The sequence below is a fragment of the Varanus komodoensis genome, unplaced genomic scaffold, assembly GCF_004798865.1.
Source record: "Varanus komodoensis strain SLA01 unplaced genomic scaffold, ASM479886v1 scaffold28, whole genome shotgun sequence".
Classification (NCBI taxonomy): Eukaryota; Metazoa; Chordata; class Lepidosauria; order Squamata; family Varanidae; genus Varanus; species Varanus komodoensis.
The window spans coordinates 784,468-807,871 of record NW_025335727.1 but is presented as its reverse complement, the minus strand read 5'-3'; the positions used below and the strand labels follow the sequence as shown (position 1 = coordinate 807,871).

The 23,404-nt window shown below is 50.9% G+C and overlaps 1 protein-coding gene across 1 annotated transcript; it reads right to left on the bottom strand.

Annotated features, from left to right (window-relative positions):
• Positions 1 to 598: 598 nt before the first annotated feature.
• Positions 599 to 21,155, bottom strand: LOC123025565. Its single transcript, XM_044434395.1, has 13 exons — positions 21,080 to 21,155; positions 14,058 to 14,243; positions 13,435 to 13,497; positions 13,187 to 13,306; positions 11,003 to 11,082; positions 9,739 to 10,078; positions 8,480 to 8,553; positions 8,309 to 8,392; positions 6,317 to 6,446; positions 4,261 to 4,383; positions 3,173 to 3,303; positions 2,399 to 2,506; positions 599 to 1,348 (listed from the first exon to the last, which is right to left on the bottom strand). Exons 1-12 carry the CDS (start codon positions 21,153 to 21,155, stop codon positions 2,417 to 2,419), a joined length of 1,497 nt encoding a protein of 498 aa, XP_044290330.1. The 3' UTR covers positions 599 to 1,348; positions 2,399 to 2,416.
• Between the last annotated feature and the right edge of the window lie 2,249 nt (positions 21,156 to 23,404).

Sequence of the window (23,404 nt, the reverse complement as noted above, 5' to 3'; positions counted from 1 at the left end):
CCCAAGCCTGGTTGGGGTCCCACTGGTTTGGGGTTAACTTCTGCGACGGGGGGCTTAAGAAGTCGCAGCAGGAGGGAGGTAGCACAACGCACCAGCAGAGTGGAAACAGCTGAGATGGCCTGTGTCCACACACACACCCTGTGCTACTGTGCAGAAACTGATACTGGCGCGAGCATGTCTGTGCACACCAGCTGCAAACTACGCCTCTTCGTTCCCACATCCTCTGGGAATGACGGTGTCACAACAACAAATTAGCAGCAAGAGAGCAGAATTTGCAGAACTGGCTTTCAGAGGAGGGGCAGCCTTTACAGTGTATTATGTGGCGTTCAGTATTTCGTAACCCTGCAGGCTGCCAGCGCTCTGGGCTCAGAGCCAGAACACTCTGAACTTGGGCTCCACCATCGTGTCCCACCTATGACTGTGATCAACGGTGCCCGGCTGCCGGCAAGGAACGGCCCTTCCATCAAGGACAGGGCGGCAGAACGCCACCGCTTCCCTTTCCCTGCTGCCAGCGAAAGCAGAGCACAGGAAAGCCCTGGCTGCAGGAGGGGTCACTGGTCTAAAGAAGTTCCCCCAGCCTGGGGCCCTCTGGCGGCTGTGGAATCCCTGTGCATGCTGGCTGAGCTGGGAGGTAAGGCCAAGCCACGCGGAAGGTTGTTCTGGAACAACGCTTCTCAGTGAAGCAGAAATGCCCTGCACAGAACTTTTCACACCGCCATTACCTCCACCGCCCCCTCCCAGTCATGTCTATCATGGTGCACACGCACGTGCGCATGCGCCCAGAGGAAACATGGCTGCTTGCATGGGAGAGCAACAGCTACTGCAAGTGAGCACAGAACTAGGTACATAACCGGTGATGAAGCAGAAGAAACTTGTGAAAGAGCAGACTTCCACAACCTGACACCCTCCAGACGGGTCAGACTACAACTCTCATCATCCTCAGCCAGTACACCTGGGGCTCATGGACACTGCAGTCCACCCAGCTAGAAGGCATCAGGAGGGAGAAGACTGGGGCAAGGTTCAGAGACACGAAGCGTCTTTGCACAAGCCCCAGTCCGGCTGCCTTTCAGAGTCCATAGACAAGAGCCAGGGGGCCCCACAGGGCGAAACATGGGGAGATGCTGTGGAGAGTGGGAAAGGAAGCCGGGCTCCTCGCCCCTCGGAGAAACCCCACTCTGGGGTGGCAAGGAACTGGCCAGCAGGAGAGATGTGGGCACCCCAGCCGGACCCTGGGCTGGCCGCTGCTTTTGGGTGGGCATGTGCCCCTTGATGCTCCTCACCCCAGCAGGAGAGCAACCACCTCAGAACTGGAACCAGCCAGGGGGACCCGCACCAATCAGCACGACACCTGCATGTGAATGACAGGAAAGAAGCGGGGTCACGCCAGGCTGCAGCCAAGCCAGCATCTCTCTTGCCCAATCCGGAGCAGGACACCTTCCGGGCTGCTTGCATCAGCATGCCCAGTTTTTGGGATGCCTTTCTGCTTGAAACAAATCGGAACTACAGGCGTCTCAGGGTGGGCAACTCATAGTTCAAATCATCTGGGTGGGCATAGGTTGCCCTCCCCAGATCTCTCCAAATGGACCGCCATGCACTTAAGGAACGCCTGCACCTTTATTCTGGCAATTCACCCCCCTTCATTCAAGCAATTTTAAGGACATTTTAATTAGCTAACAGTACATGGCTATTAGTTCATGACTAAGAAGCCAGTGTGGTGTAGTGGTTAAGAGCATGGGACTGGGACTCAGGCGATCTGGGTTCGAGTCCCCACTCAGCCTTGGAGCCAACTGGGTGACTTTGGGCCAGGCACAGACTCTTAGCCCAACCTACCTCACAGGGCTGTTGTTGTGGGGATAAGATGGAGGAGGAGATGTAAGCTGCCTTGAGCCCTTTGTAGGAAAAAGGCAGGATATAAATCGATAGACAGACAGACAGACAGACAGACAGAGACAGGATCCTCAACATTCTGCCCCACATGAGGTGTTCACAGTCTCCACTGACCTGCACAGAATCCAGGGAAAATTGAAATGCAGAGGGATGCATGTATATGTATCTGTGTGAAAAGATACTTAAGAAGTCTTCTCCAATGTGATGTCCTCCAGAGATGTTAGACCTCTGCTCCCATAATCCAGTATAACGGCCTGTGGGATTATGGGATTTGTGGTCCGACACATTTTACGAGCACCAGCTTGGAGAAGGCTACTCAGAAATAATTACTGGGCAAGGCGCCCCAGTAGCAGAACGAGACAAGGACAATCTGTTGCTAGCCAGCTTCTCCAAGCTTCATTGGCCACAGGAGCATCAAAGCGAGATGTGTACCCCACAGCCTGGGGAACTGGCTGTTCTCTCGTTCTCTCTCACCTGGGGAGTGTGAGCGCTTCCATTTTTTCCAACGCACCTTCCATCGAGAGGTCTCTCAGGAGCTGCATTCATCGCGGGACACACCAGGAGACAGGTACCCCCTGGAAGGCTCTGTGAGGTATGTGTATGACAGCCCCACCATAATCTGTAAGAGGGGGAAAGAAAGAGGAGCAGGGCAATCAGCCCGAGAAGGTAGAGAGCATGCAGGGAGTGACTGGGAGCTGCCATCTTGGTTTCCCAAAATGCCCCAGGAAGGGATAAGAGAATCAGCAAGGCCAAATCTCACAGAAGGTCTTCAAGGCTCATCCCCAAGCTCAGCCCTCTCTTCTTCCCATTCCGAAATGTGCTCCATGTGCCTTTAGATGCATATTTTTGGAGTTGACTAAAGTGGGTATAGGGGGGTTGTTCCCCGAAAACCCACATTTTTCATGTCTCTGCTTTTCTAAAATACACAGTTCAAGGGATGTCAGACACTGTTCCTTCCTTCATCCATGCGTCGACAGGAGTGGATTTCGTACATCTGCATTATATGCATTCGCCCATTCCTGCCCCATAAACTGGTAAGACTTGGAGGAAAATAACTTGTCCACCAAACCTAAGTACAGAGCAGAAGTGCAGTCAGAGCAGCACCATGCAAAAATCTTCTTTTGGACCCAAATAAAGGTTGTGTTAAGGGGCAGCCCTGGGCTTGGCTGCCCCTTGGCTGCCCCTTGTCAGTTAACAAGACATTTAACGAACTACTTAAGGAAATGGGAATCCAGAGGAGCCCGGTGGGTGTCACGGGCACCACGTTGGAGACGCAGGTACTCACCATCAGCAGGCTGAGAAGGGCCATCATTACCCCCAGCATGATGGAAAGGTTTGTAGTCAAGCCTCCAGCCCACAGGGGCCCAAGGATGGTCGCAATGCCCCCTACCGAGCGACGGAGACCCTGGCTGAGCCCTGCAGGAGGCGGCACAGAGAGGAGTCAACAGCTCTGCCAGCTCTTCCATACCTGCTCATCTCCCTACCATGCTAAACTGTACGCAGGACCCGCACCTTCCCACTGGGCCAGGAAGCACCAGGCACAGACTCGGGCTGCATCACCACGAGCTGCGCAGCTTAGGGCCCGGTTACCCGAACGAGCGTCTCCTTCTGTATGTGCCCACCCGCCCCTCAAGATCTGGGGCAGAGGCCCTTCTCCGGGAGCCCTCCTTGGAGGAGATCAGGAGGGTGACTACCCAGAGAAGGGCCTTCTCTGCAGTGGCACCCTGACTGTGGAATTCGCTCCCCAGGGAGGTTCACCTGGTACCATTACTTTATTCTTTTCAGCACCTGCCTAAAACCTTTTAATTTTCCCAATGTTTTAAGATTTGATTGTTTTAACGGGGTTTTACCGTTGATTGGAAAATTGTTATGAGGATGCTGTTCTATTTTTTCTTATTGTTAAACTGTCCCGAGACTATGGTAAGGGAGAGTCTAAAAAGTTTTAAATAAATAAACCAACTGACGGGCTGCAATACTCTGTTGGCCTGGAGGACCTTCCCCTTCCTTCCCGTGGCACAATCGCCAGAGGCAGCATTCAGACTCCAGATGCTGCTGGGATGGCAGAGAAAGGCTTCTCTCCCCCCACCCCCCATTCCACAAAATACGGGGCTGCACAGCATGTATGTACCCAGCATCTGACTCTACAAAGGCAGCTCTTTATGGACATCCCAGCCATAATTCTCTAATACTCTCGACACCAGGAGAAGAGGGAAGCCCCGGCTGCCATCCTGGACAGGCGGGGATGCTTGCAGTTGGCCTCCGGACATGTGGGATCTCTCGTCAGTGCTTGCCCCACCAGGGGCTCAGCTTTGGCAGGCAGCCGAAGAGACAGGACGGACCCGGCTCCTCCTGGGGAGGGAAATGTGGACTCACCTTGCGTTCTCTCTGCCGTGACCTTGGAGAAGAGTGACACCTGGGAGACGGCGACAAAGGGCAGGCCCAAGACCTGCAGGGCCACCCCCACTGCCAGCTCCGCGAGAAGGACGGAGAAGGTACCTGAGGGGCAACGAAGTGCAGAGAATTTGTAGGCAGGCTAGAGGCTCTTCTTTTATTTTTACTTCTTATAATGTTTGCGTCTATCAATGTTCCTTTTACAAGGAGACCAAGGTGGCAGGCCTGGTCCTCTTCACCATTTTATTGGCACAACAACCCTGTAAGGTAGGTCAGGCTGAGGGTCTGCGACTGGACCAAGGTCTCCAGGGAGCTTCATGACCACATGAGGACTAGAACCACAATCTCTTGAATCCCAGTCCAGCACTGTAACTGCTATCCCACACTGGGTGTCTACTGGATTTGGGCAGGAAGACACATCACTCGGTGGGATGCCAACATCAAGGTATGACTTGCATCTGCCAGTGGGTCACTGATGGATCAAGACATTTGTAGGTGACCAGGCTCAAGGATTTACTTATATCCCGCTGGACATAGGCGTGAATATTTTAAAAGGAAATTAGACCCATTAATGTAAACCTTATGTTTACATTACATTACAGCAAGGACAGTTAAATAGAGCCTCCAGGCTCAGCAGCAGTCTACCTCTCAATACTGGATGCTGCATGCAAATGAGGGCAAGCCATGTCCTGCTTGCAGGCTTTCTGCAAGCATGCCAACCCTAACCCTAACCCACCACTCTTGGAAAAAGGTTACTGAGACAGTTTGTAGATCTTCAGCCAGGGGCTCACAACCCAGTCCAGGGCTGCTGCTGAAGCAACAGGGTGCCCCCACCGAATGAGGCAAGGGCAAGGCCTCTGCAGTAGCGGCACCCCAGCCTTCCCAAAGAAGCTTGTCCAGCAGCCGTGCCGCATTCTCTTTGGCACCCGTTGATGCTCCAGGCTTTTCAGTCCCGCAGATCTTTCAGGGGATTGTTTGCCTGTCTTTGAGCCACTAGAAGCTCTTCCTTGGGTTCGCATCCATTACAACCTTCTGTTCCTATGATGGCTTCACCGTGTAACTGCATTTGGTGGCTTTCCACCTCGTTTTGTGGACCACCCACCGTGCTTTGGCCACAGGGCAGTACAGAAATGTCATCGGCCTCCAAATGTCCATTCAGGCAAAGGGTTGGCCCTGGACCCAAAATACGGAAGTAGAGATGTGTAAGAGACCTATAGCTTGCGATGGGAGTCTGGCAGATGTCCTTGGCTGGGCTCCCAGACTCCTGCCTGCACCCTCTCTGCCCTAAGTCCTCCTCGTGCCAAGAGCTACATGGGTGTCCAGCTGGAAGCGAGCCCAGGATGCTGGGCTGCACACCCGCCTTCGACACACCCCCCGTGCAAGCAGGTTCTGCCTCCACAGGTGTGACTCGCGGGCGTTGTCAGCTTAGTCATGTGCCTGGCACCCTTCACAAAGAAGCCGCTGGCGTTCTCAAGCTTGAACGTGGCTCAGCTGTTTCCTGGCTTGGGCCACGTGTGGGAAGGAAGTCCAGCAAGCGCAAGAGAGCTGGATTTTGGCCCGGCCTTTGCATCCTGAGATGAACAGCAGCTGAATCCAGCCACTCTTTCCTGATGCTCTTACTTCCTCCCAGTATACTTGACCTACAAAATATCTCCCATCATAGACCGGGAGATGGAAATTGCATCTTGAAAGAAATTTGGCTACCCAGAGGAGGGCCTTTTCTGGGGTGGCACCCCGACTGTGGAACATGCTCCCCAGAGAGGTTCACCTGGTGCCAATGCTTTTTCCCTTTTGGCGCCAGGTGAAAACCTTTTTATGTTCCCATCATTTACTGTCTTAATTTGTGGTTTTTATATTCATTATTGGATGCTATGCTACTTTTATCTCTTTATCTTATTTTATTGGTGTCGTCGTAAACCATCCTGAGACATCAGTGATGGGACAGTATAGAAAAGTTTTAAATAAATAAATCAGTATTAACACGGGCTCTTGGTCGGCAGGTAACCCATCAGTTTGCTGCTGTTCTCAGGATCCTTACCTTGGGGTTGTGACAGGAAAACCAAGCACCAGACACAGGCTACGTTGCAGATGACCAGGCCAAGGACCAAGATGACCCGATCCGCCAGACGAGTGCTGAGACAGCGCACCAGGAAGAATCCAGCAATAACCTGCAAGAAGACAGGAAGCAACCTGCAATCAAGTGGGGCTCTTTGTCTGCCCAGCCCAGAACAGGAGAATTTCTTAAGAGAGCGGTCCTACTGTTTCTGGCAAAGCATTTCAGGTTCCAGAGACCCTTCGACCACAGAAGGGAGAATCCAAAAGCCGATCATCACACAGCCATTGTGGAAAGAACTGTCACCAGCTTTCTGGCAGCCTTATAGGGGTGAACGGGGGGGAACCCAGGTGGGCAGGGAAGAAGGAGGAAGAGATACTATGATCCACAGAAACTTCTGGTCTCTCTGTCACTTTCATCCACTACCATTAAGAGAACTAGAAGGGCTCAGGGGGTGGAGTGGCCTTGTTTAAAAGGAACAGGCCATCTCCATCCTTTTCCCACCCTACTAGCAACAGCTGGGCAGGGCATAGGAATTTTGCAAGTCTCCAGACTCAGAAGTGGTCAGAAATGGTCAGAAATCCAACCGAATCATGCCCCGATTTGCCTCTCTTGACACAGCTCAAACAAGTTCCCATTAAAATACTCAAAATGGAAATGAACATCAGTTCAGACTCTAAGTGCTGATGCACAGAAAACCCATCACGTGCTCTCAAAAACCTAGGAGGAAAGCTTTGATGTGGTGCCACAAAGATGACAATGGTGGCACCAGACCTCACCTGGGAGAGTTCTACAATTAGGGAGGAGGACACCACTATAAAGGGCCTGTTCTTTATTGCATTCCTCTGAACCTCCCTGAGAGGAGGTACTCTGAGAAGGGCCTCAGATACTGATCACAGTATACAGGTAAGTACATACCAGGAGAGACACTCTGACAGCTATTGTGGTCTGAGCCATTTAAGGTTTTATGGGTCAAAACCAGCACCTTGAATTGGGCTTGGGAACATGCAGTCGGCTGGCATGAGTTGGACCGAATCCGCATCCTAAGCTCACACCTTCTGCTCCCTGTTATATGTCTGGCCACATGCCATTTTGTGGCAAGTTCCCAACAAAGGAAGGCTCAAAGGAGACACTCAGGGCTGAGTACATTTGGCAGTTCCACTAGGCTGGGAAACTCCAGTGCATCCCTGAATAAATAGCGACTGACACATTCGTGATGGTCACTGCTAATTTGCACTGGGGCAGGAGATGCATAACTGGAGAACACCCCTCCCAGCTGGGTGACCCAGATGGTTGAGGCCTTGAGACGGACAACTGAGCACTTGGGATTTTGGCATAGAAGCAAATGGTTTTTGATCAGTGCAGAAAGATCAAAAGGGGACCTGCGTGGCGCAAGCTGCACCTTCAGCTCTGGATAAACGCCACAATGGATTCAGCGCAGTGCAGACCAGTAAGAGTTTCTAAGCTGTTTCCAAGGGCCGCTCCTCAAACACAGCACAGCAGCAGTCAAGCCAAGAAAGAAACAAAAATCCAGAATACTGGCCCAGCTCTTCAGAGAGAGTGAGGTTGAGCCACTAATCATGGCAGGGAAGGCCATTTCAAGGTTTTCATTCAAGAGTCTTGCCTCCCCCTCTCTTACCCCCGGTGAGGTGTCAAGTCAATGCCAGAGGCAGAGTTCCTCTTGAGAAACATGGCTTGAAGCGGGATTACCGTTTGCAATGTGTACACTCATCCCAGTTTCTCCCCTGCTCAAATAGGCTTGGCAGTTTGTTGTGGTGCTTAAAAACCTGCCAGACCTGTCTGAGCAAGGGCAAGAGCAGGAGAAAAGTGGACACGTGAAATCTTTCAAGTCACTTGCTGTACTGAACATTTTCAGGGAGCAGGGTACAGAGAAGGAACAATCCAGCACTGAATGTACCAAGGCACTTTTCGATCACTGCCCTGAGAGCTGCCTTCTCCACAGCACTCCATGCTCACCTCCACGCCACACAGGAAGTACATGATGCTGTTCTCCAGTTCCCCAAAGTTCAGGTATCGCTGTGTAATTGGGGTCACCATAGTCTAAGGCGGAAAAAGAACACAAGGTGCTTTCGTTCCAGGCTCTGCATTCAGATGTGCAAAGGGGCAACCAGTTTGAGCGGCACGTACCTCCAGTGCAGTTTGATTGAAGAGGGTGATGAATTGGGCCGTGAGGAGAACCACTACTTCTTCTCGCAGGTACTCTGCAAGGACAAGACAAGCCCTTTCTAGCCCGCACCATCCTCACCCCAGGCAGGAGAGAAGGGCTGCTTACAGCCACCGGAGAGCCAAGGCGTCAGATAGGAGTCCTTCCCCTGACTTCTCACTCACCTGTCTCCATCAGACTTCTGAACTCTGCCCAAGGTCGCTCAGGCCACAGGGCTCCTTCCTCCCAGGAGCTAATCCCTTCCCACTTGAAGATTTAAAACAGATTCATTTAAATAGAAAATGGATTGATTTTTTGATCTGGCAGCAGAGCTGGCTGAATCATCTGAGTTCAAAAAACATTAAAAGCAAGGTGCCGGGTAGTGTGCAGACCAGCTCTGCTTCACTTGGCCCGTGCAAGGAAGGCTTTCAGCATCTGCACTTCCACAGACGCGTGGGCTGCAGGCCTATTTTGAACCTGAGGGCCAACCTGCACAGTGGGAAAGCTCTCGGGGGCCACACTCCACCTGCAGGTGGGGCCAGAGGTTTCTTAACGTGACTCGATGTGTACCTTGCCTTTCTACCCAAAAGCGGCATTTGGTGAGATTCTCACTTCTGCGTAGGCACAAGGAAACACCTGCACATCCACACAGAAGCAAGCAGGACCGAATCATCCAGGAGCACTTCCTAATTGCACCCCGAACACCCCAATCTTCGGGTGCCTGCTCACAAGTAAACAGCTCTCCTGCCTGTGAAGCTCTCACCTTCATTCCATGCAGCAGCTCTCCTGCCTACAAAACATTAAGCTCACCATCTTTGCAACAGCTCCATTTTTTGTAAGGTTCTAGAAAGTTTGTTGCTTTAAAAGACCCTCTGGTCTCCAGTCAGTGCTGAGAGCAGGCCAGCTTGCTTAAGAACATCATAGGCACCCAGCAGCTGGCCTTGCCCAGTCCTCTGCTCCCACGGTGGCCACCCGGCTACCCACAGGACACCCACAAGCGGGACCGGAGTGCGGCAGACCCCTCCTACCCACGTCCCCCAGCAACTGGGGTGCAAGGGCACGCTCTCCTAACTCCGGGGATGGCCTCCACCCACCAGGTCCAGCAGCCGCCCACGCCTTCCCTCCATGCACACCTCCGGCCCCCTCTGAAAGCCGTCCAAATTCCCGGCCGCCACGCCCACTCATGGACGAGGGTATCGCAGTCTCACGACGCGCTGCTTGCGCCAGAAGAGAGCAGGCTCACCTCTCACAGAGCTGAAGTCGTGGAAGGGGCCCTTGCCCTTCTCGGCGGCGGCCTCCTCATCCGCCAGGTGCCCGTTGGGCACGTAGCGACCCTCGCCCCCCGGCGGAGGCTCTCGGCATTCCACAGCGGTGCTCCCGTAGCCGCCACCCTCCGCCGCCTCCTCCAGGCCGGCGGGGTGCCGCATGAGGGGCTCCTCCTCCTCCTGCTCCGGAGCGGCCGGCGGCTCCTCCGGCACGACCCTTGCCCCCTTGCCGCACGTCGCCGGCGGCAGAGGCTGCAGGTCGTGGTACATCGTCGCCACCATGACTTGGAGCAGAAGCCACACCAGGGCCATGAAGAGCTGCAGGCGAAGCGAGAGGGGGGCAGAAAAGGCGCCTGAGCGCAACGGCAGGGCCCCGAGAGAGCGAGCACGAGGCCACACTACAGGCCCAGTCGGGACTTTGGATTCTGCCCCTCCCGCGTGTCTCCACTCCTCAGCCAGTGTCACAGCAGGAGAGGGAAGGGGACAGCAGCCCTGGGAACCTTAATCCAAGCACAGGACGAAACCAGCCGGCGGCCGGGCTTAGCATTTGGCATCACTGTGCCCGGAGCTGCACATCCACGTCGGCTATGGATCAAAGGCTGTCGTCCTATTTTGGTCTTTCCAGCCTCCAGCGCAATAGCATTAGGGTCTAATTACCGGCAACTAATCTTCAGGAAAGGCATACTAGCCGTTTAGAATGGGGCGGGGGGGGGATTGCACCAAAGCTGGAGAAGCAGCACATGATTGAGGGCGCACAGAGAGGCAGTGCTGGGTGAGGGATCCCAGAGGACTGCAAAGGGCGGGGGGCAGTTCTCACATCTTTCAGTCTGCCCAGATAGAATCGTCCGATTCTGAGGAAGAGGTGAGGGGGCAGAGGGCTGGCAGTTCCAGGGTCAGCTAGGGAAGATCCTCAGGCAGAGCGTGAGAACCAGCCCGCCTTGGTGAAGGGGGAGACATGACAGAGCTGGGAGAGGGGATCCCTTGATCCTCTCTGGAAATATTAAGAAGCATCTTCCCTGCTGTTTAGCCATCAAGCAATGGAGGCCACCCTGAGGGTGGAACCAGAAGCTATTCTCAAAGCGGCGAAGGATCAGAAGTTTCTGCCTAGCTGCAGCTCTGCCGTGCTGTTTTCAGAGCTCAGCCTGACTGAAGCGTAGGGGCAACCAGGCCAGACGTGGGGCAAATGTACCCGTCGGGGCAACCCAGCCCCCTCTGCCTAGCTAACAAGCCGCAGCTACTCACCCCCGGCGATGTGAACTTGTTGACCACAAAGGGTCCCACCTGGAAGTTGCAGAGGCGCAGGAAGAGATTACAGGCTGGTCCTGCGAGCAAATACGGCAGGTCAGGTGTCTGAAGGTGGCATTCAGGTGAGGCAAGAGAACAGAAAGACCCTCCAGACGCACGCAGAGCTAAGGAAGCCCCTGCCTTGTGGTTCTTTAAGACACCCCCCCCCCAACCTGGCACCCTCCCAACCTTCTGGATCACAAGTCCCATCTGCCACCAGCATGAGCACTGATACAGGAGCTGCACTCAAGAGACTAGAGGAGGCTGCATGAAACCAAGGTACTACAGGTACTCTGCCTTATTAACCAAGGTAGAGTACCTGTAGAGCAAACCCTCTGGAAGACCACACCTGGCCAGGTGCGCTCCAGCATAAACAGACCTCCATGCACAGAGAACTGGCAGCACTGCTCACCAGCGCTGCATCTGAAGAACCTTCCTGCAAATGGGGAGACCCTCCCCAAACCACACGGGGGTTTGGCTGCCGAACAATTCTTCTGAAATAACGCAGTACGGTACTAGCTTGGTGTTCACAAGACCCGCAGGAAAAGGCCTTGCCCAGTGTCCTTGCACGGGTGCAGAACGCAGCCGAACCAAGACCTGCTTCTTGTCTGCAAGCAGGCGGAATTCTAGTGGCTGCACGAAACTGCAGGTCAGGTTTCCACATCCCAAGCCTATCCCAGTTCAGACCAGAAATTGGATGAAAGGTTATTTTAGCGTTTCACTTTCTTCGCCACTGCTGCACACACTCCACAATGCAACAACAGCAATCTTCACAGTAATCGCTGCAAAGAACCTGAGGCAGTGGGTTTTGCCCACCAGCACCCCAAACAGCACCCCCAAAGTGGCAGAACATGCCCTGCCGCTCCTTTGCATTAACATTTGAATACATTTGCATTGTCCCCCCACCCAGAAAACACAAGGCAGGATGATGCTCCAAAGTTGTCTCCAAGGTAAGTCTGTATTTAATGGCTTGGGACCTGGATACCTAAAGGAACGCCTCCTTCCATATTTGCCCTCCTGCCCCCGAGATCGGCAGCAGAGGCCCTTCTCCGGGAACCCTCTGTGAATGATATTAGGAGGCAAAGTACCCGGAGGAGGGCTTTCTCTGCGGTGGCACCCCACCTATGGAATGCGCTCCCCAGAGAGGTCTGCCTGGCGCCGTCGTTATTTGTTTTTCAGCGCCAGGCTAAGACCTTTCTATTTAAACAATATTTTAATAACTTTTAATATCATCTATAGGTTTTAATTCGCAGCAAGGGTGAATCCGGATTTTATTTGTATTATTTGTATTATGTTTATTTATTTTATGTAAGCTGTCCCGAGGCTATGCAATGAGATGGCATACAAAAATTCTAAATAAATAATAAATAAATAAATATTTTTCAGCTGGCATCCTCTTCAAGGCAGAACATGTCACACCAGAACTAGTAAATGTAAACAGTTTTATAGAATTTGGATTCAGTGCCCATGAACACAAACACCCAGGAGCAGAAGTTGTTAAATCACCAAATCAAAGACTCAGGAATCAACTAGTCCTAAGAACAATCAAAGATCAATATTTTTTATTCTGTCCCAGATCATCTGATTCTGGTAATCAGTGAATCATTTCTTCCAAGTTAAGCAGAGAAGCATCTCAGATTTCTGCTGCTCTCTCATCACAAAGGCCAAAGATGTTTTAATGCCATCATTAACACACCTGCTTGTTCAGGAATAGCAATGTTTCAAAATGAGAACTTTTTAGAGTTGTCGCAGCTTTTTAAAAATCACATGAATAGCCTCAATTTGCCAGGCTACATGGGTTTTCTCAAACCAGGCACCTTCCGGATGTTCTACACTTCAGCTCCCTGGATTGCCGACCAGTGGCCATGCTTGCCGGGACTGATGGGCCTTGATGTCCAAAACATCTGGAGGATACCATGCTGAAAAAGCTACCCATCGCAGTGCCCAGACAGGTCAAGGGTGAGTGATCTTACTTCCCCATGCCACCTCTCTGTCCTCCTCCTCAAACCCCACAAGGAAGCTGTGATGTGCGCTAAGAAAGGTCAGACCATCAATGCCCAAGACAAAACTGCAGTGCAGAGGGGCAAACCTTGCCACCTTTGGGAACCCCAGCAAGAGGCAGCAGGGGGGAAACGGCCTTACCTATGAGCAGCCCAACCTGCCGGCATGCCATGACAGCTGCAAACACGGTGGCGCGCTCCTGGGGGGCGGTGGAACGGGTCAGGTAGCCGAAGACAGATGCTCCCGCCCCTGTCCCCACACCTGCAGGGGAGACCCAGAGGATAAGCAAGGAAGGAGCGGTGCGTCTGCTGGCTGCAGATGATGGGCTCTGCAGTCTAGTGCATCTAAAGAGGGGTGTCTAAAGGCAAGGCTTCCCTCCCGGCTCTTACCTGCCACCAATCGGCTGCTGAGGAGCATCCACTTGGAACCCCCGACGAAGTACATGAAATTCCCTGCAAGAGAAGGGCAGAGGGGAAACCAGGTTTACCAGCAGGTAAGCCTGCTAAATGAACTGCGAGAGTCCTGGCAGCAGAGTCCCCCTCCTCTACCCAGTGGAAGGGCCTGGTGAACGGAGGGGAAGACGCTTGCAGCACTAAGACTTGCCTGCTGAAAGCATTTTTCCTGCACATCTGTTCCATGACAAAAAACACTATGCCAGCTACCAGACGTCACATGTGGAGGGTAACATGCTGTGGAAAGAGGCCCTGGAAAATATTCCTTGTCTTTCTACAGTCCATTTGCAAGGGGGCGAGAGGGGCCTATTCTTCAGGTATTAGACATCAGCTCACATCTGATGTTTCATGTCAGTGATACAATGCCTTATTTAAAGCTGCTCTGGAGTGCAGCCTTCTCCCAAAAGAATGCCCTCCAGATCCACAGGACTACAACTCCCATAATCCCCAAGCCGGATGGGGACAGAAGGCATTGTAGTCCAGCCCATCCGGCAGACAGGGAGGCCACCCTCATTAGCACAGTCTCACTCCTCAAGTACATGCGGCCTCCCCCCAGGTACCTGCAATCTGGAACAGGTTGGCGAAGAGGATGACGGTCTTGGTGCGCTGTGTCCGGTCGGACCAGTATCCAAAGAGCGGACCAGTGATCAACCCAGCAAAGCTGAATGCCGAGATGCCCAGGCCCAAGAAGTACGGTTCAGCATCGAGCGTTTGCAGGTAGGCCCAGATGGTTGGCAGGATCACAGCTTGGAGGAGGAAGGAGGGAGAAAGGAGAGAGATGCACCAGTTACGAAAATTGCCAAAAGGGACATCCGTGCTAAAGTCACACCTGCCTCCAACCACCATGCAGGGGTTTAGACAGCAAGAAGTCCTGCAAAGCCCAGCCAGCTGGTCTGGATGTATCCCGAGACTGTACTGCTCTCTATGCCTGTATAGAATTGTGCCTTTAAGGTACATTTAAACACTTCCCCATCCAAGACCCTTCTTTACGGCATACTTGCCCTGTAAACAGAAGCCAAGAAAAATAATAGAAGCATTTCAGGACTTCCTATACATCCAGCTATATTCCTAGATCAGGGGTCAGCAATCCGTGGCTCCGGAGCCGCATGTGGCTCTTTCATCGCTCTGCTGAGGCTCCCTGTCACTCAAAATATGTGTCACAACTGCCAATGTGTGACACCTGCCGGCACACAATTTCTTGTGCTTTTCAACCACCGGTATGCCAACCATGGATAAATCCAAGAAAAGAAAAGTTTCAGAAGAAAACTGAACGTTTAATGGTACATGGGCGAATTCATTTGCCTTCACTGCCGAAGAGACTAGTTTACCAGTATGCTTAATATGTGGTGAGAAATTGGCAAACAACAAAAAGTCGAATGTTGCAAGACATTTCCAGAATAAACACACAGCCTTTGCTAAAAATATCTGGATGGAGATGAGAGAAAAAAAGTCATTTCGGAACTGATGCGGAAGGTTGATCTGAGCAAAAATCATTTCAAGAAGTGGATGAAGTCTGCAAATTCAACTACATAAGCTAGTTTTGTGGCCGCTCAGGAAATAGTCAGGCACAGGAAGCCGTTCACAGATGGAGATTATATAAATGTATCTTTCATTAATTCCATAAATGCAACACACTTAGTTTTTTTATACATAGCATAAAGGTAAAAAACCGATTTATTTATTTATTTATTTATTTATTTATTAAAACATTTTTATGCCGCCCCATTCGCCAAAGCCTCGGGGCGGCTTACAATAATAAGCAGTGTTATGCAGTGTTATCTTCACTTTAGATGTCAAAGGGGTTTTTTGGCTCCCGGTGTTTTCTTTTGTGTGGGAAACGGGTCCAAATGGCTCGAGTGTTTAAGGTTGCTGACCCCTGTCCTAGATGAATGCTAAAAGTAGAAGCATTCACCTGGCAATTCACCCAGGGCCCTGTCCATTTTGAAATCCATGTCTACCTTTGCTGGCACCAGAGCCGTCTGAACAGCAGGTCATGAGCCTTGAGACCCAAACTCTCGGCAGCTCTGGTCCGCCAAAGTTTCTAAGCTCACTACCAAACAAGCCAAGGCCCTGTGAAGTATTGGACTTGCTTGGACTTCAGCTCCCAGCATTGCTGACCATCAGCCACTTTAGCAGCAGTTTCTGGAAGTTAAACTGCAAAACCATTTGGAGCTCTACCTTGGACTCACCCCTGCAGTAGAGGATGTGGGTAAACAGAGCCCGGTCATAAAGAACTGCTTCTATCTGGGCACATTTCTACTTGCAACCCAGTCCATGACCAGCGTCTTTTCCTGCAAGACACATAAGTAGGAGCTTTCCGCTGGATTTATATGGTAGCCCATTTAAAAAACGGCGCTTTACATTTCGCAACAAGGTGGCCTTCCACTACCCCTCAGCACACATCCTGCCCAGTGCCAAAGTCCACAATGGCATCTTGGGCAGAGGAGAGGCTATACAGATCTGGGCAATTCCTCACAGAAGCTCTTGGTGGTGCCGTCCTTCCGTCCGTGCTCCAGACGGCCCTGTCTACATGAACGGAGATTAACTGAGAAACGTAAAAACATAAGAAAAGACAGGCCAAAGTTCCAGCCAGTCCAGCACTCCACACACCTGGTGGCCAAGCAGCTGCCCACAGGATCCCTCCAGCAGGATGGGTGCAAGACCTCCACCTGCCCAAGCTCCTCCGCAACTGGTAAAGGAGGGAGCCCATGGCCAGCAAGTCTAGTAGTCACTGGTAGCCTCCTCCCTCGTGAATCTGCCCAATCTCTTTCCCATGCCAGCAAATTCCATACTAAGTATAGGCTGTGTGAAGCAGTCCTTCCTTTTATCCGTCCGAAACCTCCCACCAATCAGCTTCATAAACTGTTTTCGGTAGCCAGCAGCTCAAGCGAGAATGCCACTTCTGGCCCCGTGTTGCCCGCAGGAGGCTGGGTTACAGAGCTGACAGTGCATAAAATATTAAAGCGAGTAAAATATTAAAGCAAGAACTGTGAAAGGGGAAAGACACCATCTGGGCAGTAAGTATGACCGACCGAGTGTTTGAGGAGTTCAAAAACACCTGATCAGTCCTACTGATTCTAGTAAGGCCCTCAAATCATCATTTTTTTGAAGTGGAAAGGTAAAGGAAGGCAAAGGACAGGAAGGCATTTTGGTCATTTAGAACATGATGTGGTGAATGTTTAGACAGGAGAAAATGCCCTACAACTCCCAGCATGGCTAGCAGGGGATTCTGGGTGTTGTGGGGCCAGCTAAGCATGCATAGGATCACAGCCCTGGACCCTCAAATAGCCATGCTGGCTAGGAATGATGGGACTTGTAGCCCAAAATATCTGCAGGATGCTAGCTTGGGAGCAAGGCTAGCAAAGAATGTGTTGGCAACATGCTACAGATTGCATGGCCCTGCGTGTTTGTAATCCTTGCAAGCTCTTAGGAGGAGCCCATGAAAGGCAGACAAGAGCAATGCTACTTTGAGCATTTAAGCTGAGCCTTGGTCCAAACCCTTCGCTGTGAATTCCGCATTCATTTCTGCACTTCTCCATGCCCCTAAGAGCAGCGGAGAAAGATTTCCTATGTGCACTCTTTGACATGGCAAAATTTAAGCTAGCTGACTTTCTTTTAAGCTGCAGTCGAATTTTGCAACAGAAAGAGCAGGAGCTCAGCAAAAGCAATGCAATGCTTTGCATCCAGCAAGGCAGCAACTCTCCCAGCTTGGTCTCCTTTCTCCTGGCTTGCTAAAGCAAACAATAAAACTCCTGTATTCTTGAACTATGTAGAGCACGGTGCCACGATCTGTTTCTTTCTCATTCTTAAACATCACAGGATTTTCATGGTGCCAATCTCCCCACACCCAGACTATGTCCACTCCCACCAGCCCCAGCCAGCAGGACTCAAAATTGGGAGTTGTTGCCCAAAACCCCTGGAGGGTACCAGGGTTGGGAAAGGCCAGCATAGCAGGTGCCGCATGGAAAGGGCAACCAGAACCCTGACAGTTCATAGCGGGTTGGTCCTCGATTTCTTCGGCTTTCTTCCCCCACCCACGAACCCCTGTGATGTTCTGTTGTGGTAGACTGAGGGATGCCCAGAAGGCGACTGTTTTCCAAGACTGCCATGGCAACATGTACCAGGTTTTATGCAAGCGATTGCTGCTCCTATGCTGTGAATCTGACGCTGATGCTTTCCCATGTGCGTCTGGTCTATTAATAGATAGCTCCCTGCCATTTCACTGAGTGAAGATACTGTTGCAGCTTTGGGAACACTGGGTGTGAAGACTTGTTTAAAGGAAAAGCCATCCAGGCGTTCCTCCCACTCTAGCCCCAAGGAATCACGATAATTTGCAAATAGAAATCAAGATAATTTGCAAACTCCACCCACTAGCGTTTCACTCCCAGTCAGTGCTGGCCCTCCTCTTTGGTTTCTGAAGTCTGCTCAAGCGCTGCACACAGTGTCAAATTAGTCTTTGCAACAATAAGGACTAGAAACTTGTTTTTAAAAACAAAAGCCAGAACTCTTAGCATGCTGAATTCTCCACTTGATAGCGTTCTCCTGTCTTTGGTTATCACGCACCTGTTTTTTAAACCCATTCTTCAAAGTTTTTGAGGTAAATTTTTACAGCCCAAAGTAAAATACATTTTTCCATTTATGTCCTACTTTTCACCGATGTAGGATTGGTGGCAAACAATCAGCAAGGCAGTGCTTGGCACAAGACCTTGCCAGAAAGATGGTACATCATGCTCTGCTGGACCAGATCCCTCTAGTCCAGGAGAGAACAGCTTGCAGCTTTCCTGATTTTCTTGGATGCCAGCCACATTATATCCAACGAGCATGGTTAGTAGCCGGGTGCTATGAGGGATATAGTCCAAACAACAAGTAGAAGTGTCTGAGCCCCACTTGTGACTTCCTGGAGAAAAAAGAACTTCATCATTGTCTCCCCAGTATACTGCCTCTGACCTTGGAGAAGGTATTGCCACCTCTGCACTACAAATTTCTATACTCCCCTTTCAAAGATATCCAAGGTGGCTTCCACCCTCACAAGCTGTAGCAGGGAATTCCTTAAATATTCCAGTTTGCGAATAAGTGTGTTCTTCTCACCTATTCCCAAACTGTTGTGTTGGAAAAAAAACACCCCCACTCCCATTCTAACACGATTGTGAGATACAGAGAGAAAAAACTCTCTTCCCATCTCTTGGCACCATGTATAACCTTTAAACGCTTCATCAGCAATGCTCGCCTTCAGATTAAGTCTTATGTTTCCGCAACACTGCAATCTGCAAGCCAATCCCTTCTAGATACGTTGGATGGAAATATCTGTCATTCTAAGCCAACAATTAGAAGCCCAAAAGAGCTGGAAGGCACAGATTGGGTCAGGATGTTGTCGCAATTCCAGCTACTAATCTTAACTGATGTGAATGAAGCTCACACTAGAATAAATCCTGGGTGAATTTACTCTAAAGTAGTAAAGGTCTCCTCTTGACGTTAAGTCCAGTCATGCCTGACTCTAAGGGGTGGTGCTCATCCGTTTCCTAGCCGAGGGAGCCAGCGTTTGTCCGCAGATGGTCTCCGTGGTCACGGGGCCGGCATGACTAAACACCGAAGTGCACGGAACTCTAAAGTAAGCCCCCTCAAATAAACATCAACGGACTTGTAAGGAGAGTGTGGAGAACCTGACCTAGGGTGAAGAGGCAAATACTGGAAAAGATCAGGTGCAGATACTGTGTTCACAAGTCAAGCACTTGCTTCTGGGAATCTGGGAACAAATGGACAAAGGATAATGTTTTGGAGCTCACACAAGTCAGAGATGGTAAAAGACAGCAGGTGAGCCTCCAAAATCACATGACTGCTGGCCTGGGTGTCCTAGAAGCAACAAGCAAGGCAATATCAGAAGGATACCTGAAGGAACACCTGTGCCCATATTTGCCCTCTCGCCCCTTGAGATCGGCAGCAGAGGCCCTCCTCCGGGAGCCTTCTATGAGAGATATCAGGAGGCAAAGTACCTGGAGGAGGGCCTTCTCTGTGGTGGTGCCCCATCCATGGAATGCGCTCCCCAGAGAGGTCTGCCTGGTGCCGTTATTTGTTTTTCGGCGCCAGGTTAAGACCTTTTTATTCCAGCAATATTTTAATAAGTTTTAATAGTCTTTTCTATGTTTCTAACTGCAGCCAGTGTGGGCTGGGAATTTTATTTATGTTATATTTTATTTTATGCTGTAAGCCGTCCTGAGGCATTTTGTGAATAGGACGGCATATAAATAGTTTAAATAAATAAATAAATAAATAAATAAGCAAGCAAGCAAGCAAGCAAGCAAGGAAAAGAGGACTGGGAAATGAGATTCTCCCAGCTTTAATATTTCCAAATTTTATTTGTTTTCTACAGTCTGATAGTGAGTCCTGTAAACCCTTAAAGAAGTAAAATTAGAGCTCCTGAAGCATGCAAGCAATCAAATCACATTCCAAAAAGAAGGACGGTTACACTGTCTGGCTAAAGGGAAAATCCATATAGTGGAGTATTTTGCTGATCTCCGAGCTGGTCTAAGAAAAGGCTTGCACCATATAGCAATAAAGACACTGCAAAGTCCACATTGTGCAATCTAGAGAACCTCTCCCATTAATAAAGGCTCCTCTCCACTAATTTGTGTCAGATCTGAGATTCTAAAAGACTTCCCAAGACGCCAGCTTGGCCTAAAAAATCAAGCAGATATATCCAGATGTGGTGTGTGTGTGTGTCTATCCAGATGAATGAAAGGTTCAGGACAGGAGTGGTGCTAGGTACCAAAAAATGGGGCTAGGTCTCACAGGCCAAAAAAAAAATAAGTTTGCAACTGCTGGTTTATTTATTTAAAACTTTTGTATGCTGTCCCTTATGCATGGCATCTCGGGACGGCTTACAGTCATTAAAACAACACAATAAAACAGCAATAAATAACAACTAACCAAAATACAATTAAATAAGTTAAATAAAAGCAACTGTTAAACATTAAAATTTTAAATTAGTTTTTAAAATGACAGTTAAATAAAAAGGTTTGCACATTTATTCGTTATATTTATTGCCTGTCTTTTTTCCTTCCAGCTAACTCAGGGAAGTTTACATAATTTTCCTCCTATTCTCAATCTACCCTAACAACAACAGCCCTGCGAGGTAGGTTGGGCCAAGAGTCTGTGACCAGCCCAAAGTCTCCCAGTTGAGCTTCATGGATGGGGACCAGAATCCAGATTGCCTGAGTCTCGGTCCACTCTTAACCACGACGCCACACCGGCTCTATATATGCTCTGAGGTCCCTGGTGCCATTAAAGGGTCCCGTCTCGGTATTTGTAAGAAGAGATGTATGGATAGGGAAGTGGAGCACTTCGGATCGCAGAAAAGCTGGGAGGCACCCAGGAGAGGAAGTCCTTTGGGGGCAAAACGCCAAGTACGCGGGGGGTCGGCGAGTACCGCCGAGCAGAAGGGTGGACGGGGCGGAGGTACGCACGAGAGAGCTCGGGCTGCTGCCCTCCTAGGTCAAGCTTAGTCGGGGGCTTAGAGGAGCCCCGCGCCAAGCCCGTGAAGCGCATCCTCTCTGCTGTTTGCCAGCAGAGACCGCCGCAGACCTACCGTACTCGATACCCCCGGACAGGAAGAGGAGGCCGATGGTGAAGTTGGTCCACTTCTTGCGGCGCTGCCCGTCCATGCACCCGGCGTCGGCGGCTTCCGTCCGGGGCGACGGGCGCAGCCGCGGGCGGGGTGCGCGTGGGGCGCGGCGGGGCAGGCTGCCCGGGGAGCTCTCAGGGGGCGGCGCCGGCGGCCACCCTCACCGGCCCTGCGCGGGGCGCACCTGGCCGCCGCCTGCGGCCAGGCGCAGTCCCTCTGCGGAGCGTGCCCTCCCGCCGGCTGCCCGCGCCCGCGCCCGGCTGCGCAGCTCGCCCGGGCAGCCGCAGGCGCAGCCGCGCACACGCCGGCTCACCTGCAGGGAATCGCGACCAGCGCATCCCCGGCGGCCCGCGCGACCTTCCACCCGCCGCGAGCCGGGCCGGCACGCGAGGGAGCCAATCGGAGCGCGCCGCCCGCAAGCATGCAAATCGCCCGGTCGCCTCCTGACGAAGGGGCGGGGCGGAGGAGCGCGGGAGCGCGGTCCAATGGGTAGAGCAGCGTTCCAAACGGAAGATGGAAATGCAGCGGAGCCGGGGCTGCGTTTCCTTCCTCTCTTCTTTCCCTGCATGCAGAAGCAACGCCTGGAAGGTTTGCCTCTGTCGGATCTTTGGCCTGTCAGCGCAGCTGGTAGACCAGCCCCAACTACTACTACTACTTTGCATATATATCCCATCTTTTTTCCTCTGGAAAGAACCCAAGGAGTCTCGCTCAGCTCCCTTTCAACCTCACAACAACAACTCTGTGAGGTAGGTTAGGCTGCATCACTGGCCCAAAGTCACTTCAAGGGCCTGTGGAAGCTAGAACCTGGATCTCCCAGGGCCCCAGTCCAACACGCTAACCACTGCCCTGCCCTGCCCTGCCCTTAAGCAGATGAAAGGTGTAAGTCTTTGCAGGTTCAGACAAAAAAGCCCTGTAAGGCTGGGGCATGCTGGGAATAGCAGGGCTTTTAGCTAGCTGAACATGCAGTAGAACGCACCCTTAGCCGTGCATAGAGTAGCCCTCCGGAAGCCAACCAAGCGGGAGAGTCCCTCCAAGGGCAAACCGCGCAACGCACTAGAGAGGCCAACGAACGCAAATGCCTGCCAGGTGTTTGGTAACAGCCCGTTTCAAAAACAAGCACTCAGCAAACCAGTTAATGTACTCTGACTTTAACAGATTAAAGCCTGGGTTAATACATACGGCTGGCAAGCCGTCATCAGTGCAAACATACCTGAAGGAGGCCTTGCTGGTGGGGAATGCGGGGAGTTTTTGTCCAACACCTCTGGAAAACACCGGCTACCTTCAGGGAATTGCCACTCCTGGCTAGCGCCTATGACAATGTCCATTGTTCGTGAAGTCAGTCTGATGCCCCAGATTCTAGTCCTCATGACAGGGTTCAAAAAACCTACGCAAGGAGAATGGAATGAGTTTCAAAGGCAAGTGAAAAAATGTGGAACCCAACTCAGAAAGGCCAAGCCAGTGCAACACCACCTCAGCCACCAACCAGCCAACCGGTCTTGACCCTTCTTTTGGTAGCCTCTCATAACTCGAGGTTTAGATGAAAGCACACAGTCATATAACTGTTGGCAACTGTTTGTCATCCAGTAAAACAGTCCCGCACACTGGTCTGATTTCAGCGTTATTCCCCTCAAGCTACTATCCCTACCCAGTCAAACACTGTTAATTCACTAATGGTTGATAGGCAATTGATGTTTAATTAACGTGCATTATTAAATAGATCAGAGCAAATGCACAAAGAATACAGGTCAACCATGTGCGGCAAATTCTTCATGGCAAGATGTTGAAATGAAGTTAAATCCATTAAATAAATTTTAAAATTTCAAGTTAAATATGGAAGCCTAAAAGGAGTCCTACAAAGGCACAAACTGGCTTGGAGTTGTAGAATTTTTTTTTCATCTCAACATGCATAGGATTACAGTTTAAAGAAAATTAGAATATATTCTGCATGTGTTTGTGTATGTGTGAAACATACTCGCTTCTCATTTCTTTCCTACCAGAGGTTGGGTATCTTGACAACGAAACAGTTAAGATTGATGGTCAATCTAAACAATGATATAATGTTGCCTCCAACCCATTCTTTCTCTTTCTCCTACACATTTTTCCCATTTATTTTGCCTTGTATAATAAGCTACGACAGTTTATTTTACATTTCTCATTATATAAGCAAAAAAATCTGGTTTTTTCAGTTTTGCTTCTGGGGAAAGTTCTGGCTTGATTTGCTCTACTACCTACTTGATTTGTCTTTCTGTCAGTCCTGGGTATTTGCAAAGCTCTCCTCCTGCACCATGT

What these genes read in the sequence shown, in the direction of transcription:
- LOC123025565 (XM_044434395.1), bottom strand. Translation starts at nt 21,155, where the DNA reads ATGGACGGGCAGCGCCGCAAGAAGTGGACCAACTTCACCATCGGCCTC. An exon ending in GTCCGGGGGTATCGAGTACG is followed by an intron (nt 14,244 to 21,079) that starts GTAGGTCTGCGG and finishes TCCTCCTCCAAG; the next exon opens with CTGTGATCCTGCCAACCATC. An exon ending in CCCTTCTCAGCCTGCTGATG is followed by an intron (nt 2,507 to 3,172) that starts GTGAGTACCTGC and finishes CCCCTCTTACAG; the next exon opens with ATTATGGTGGGGCTGTCATA.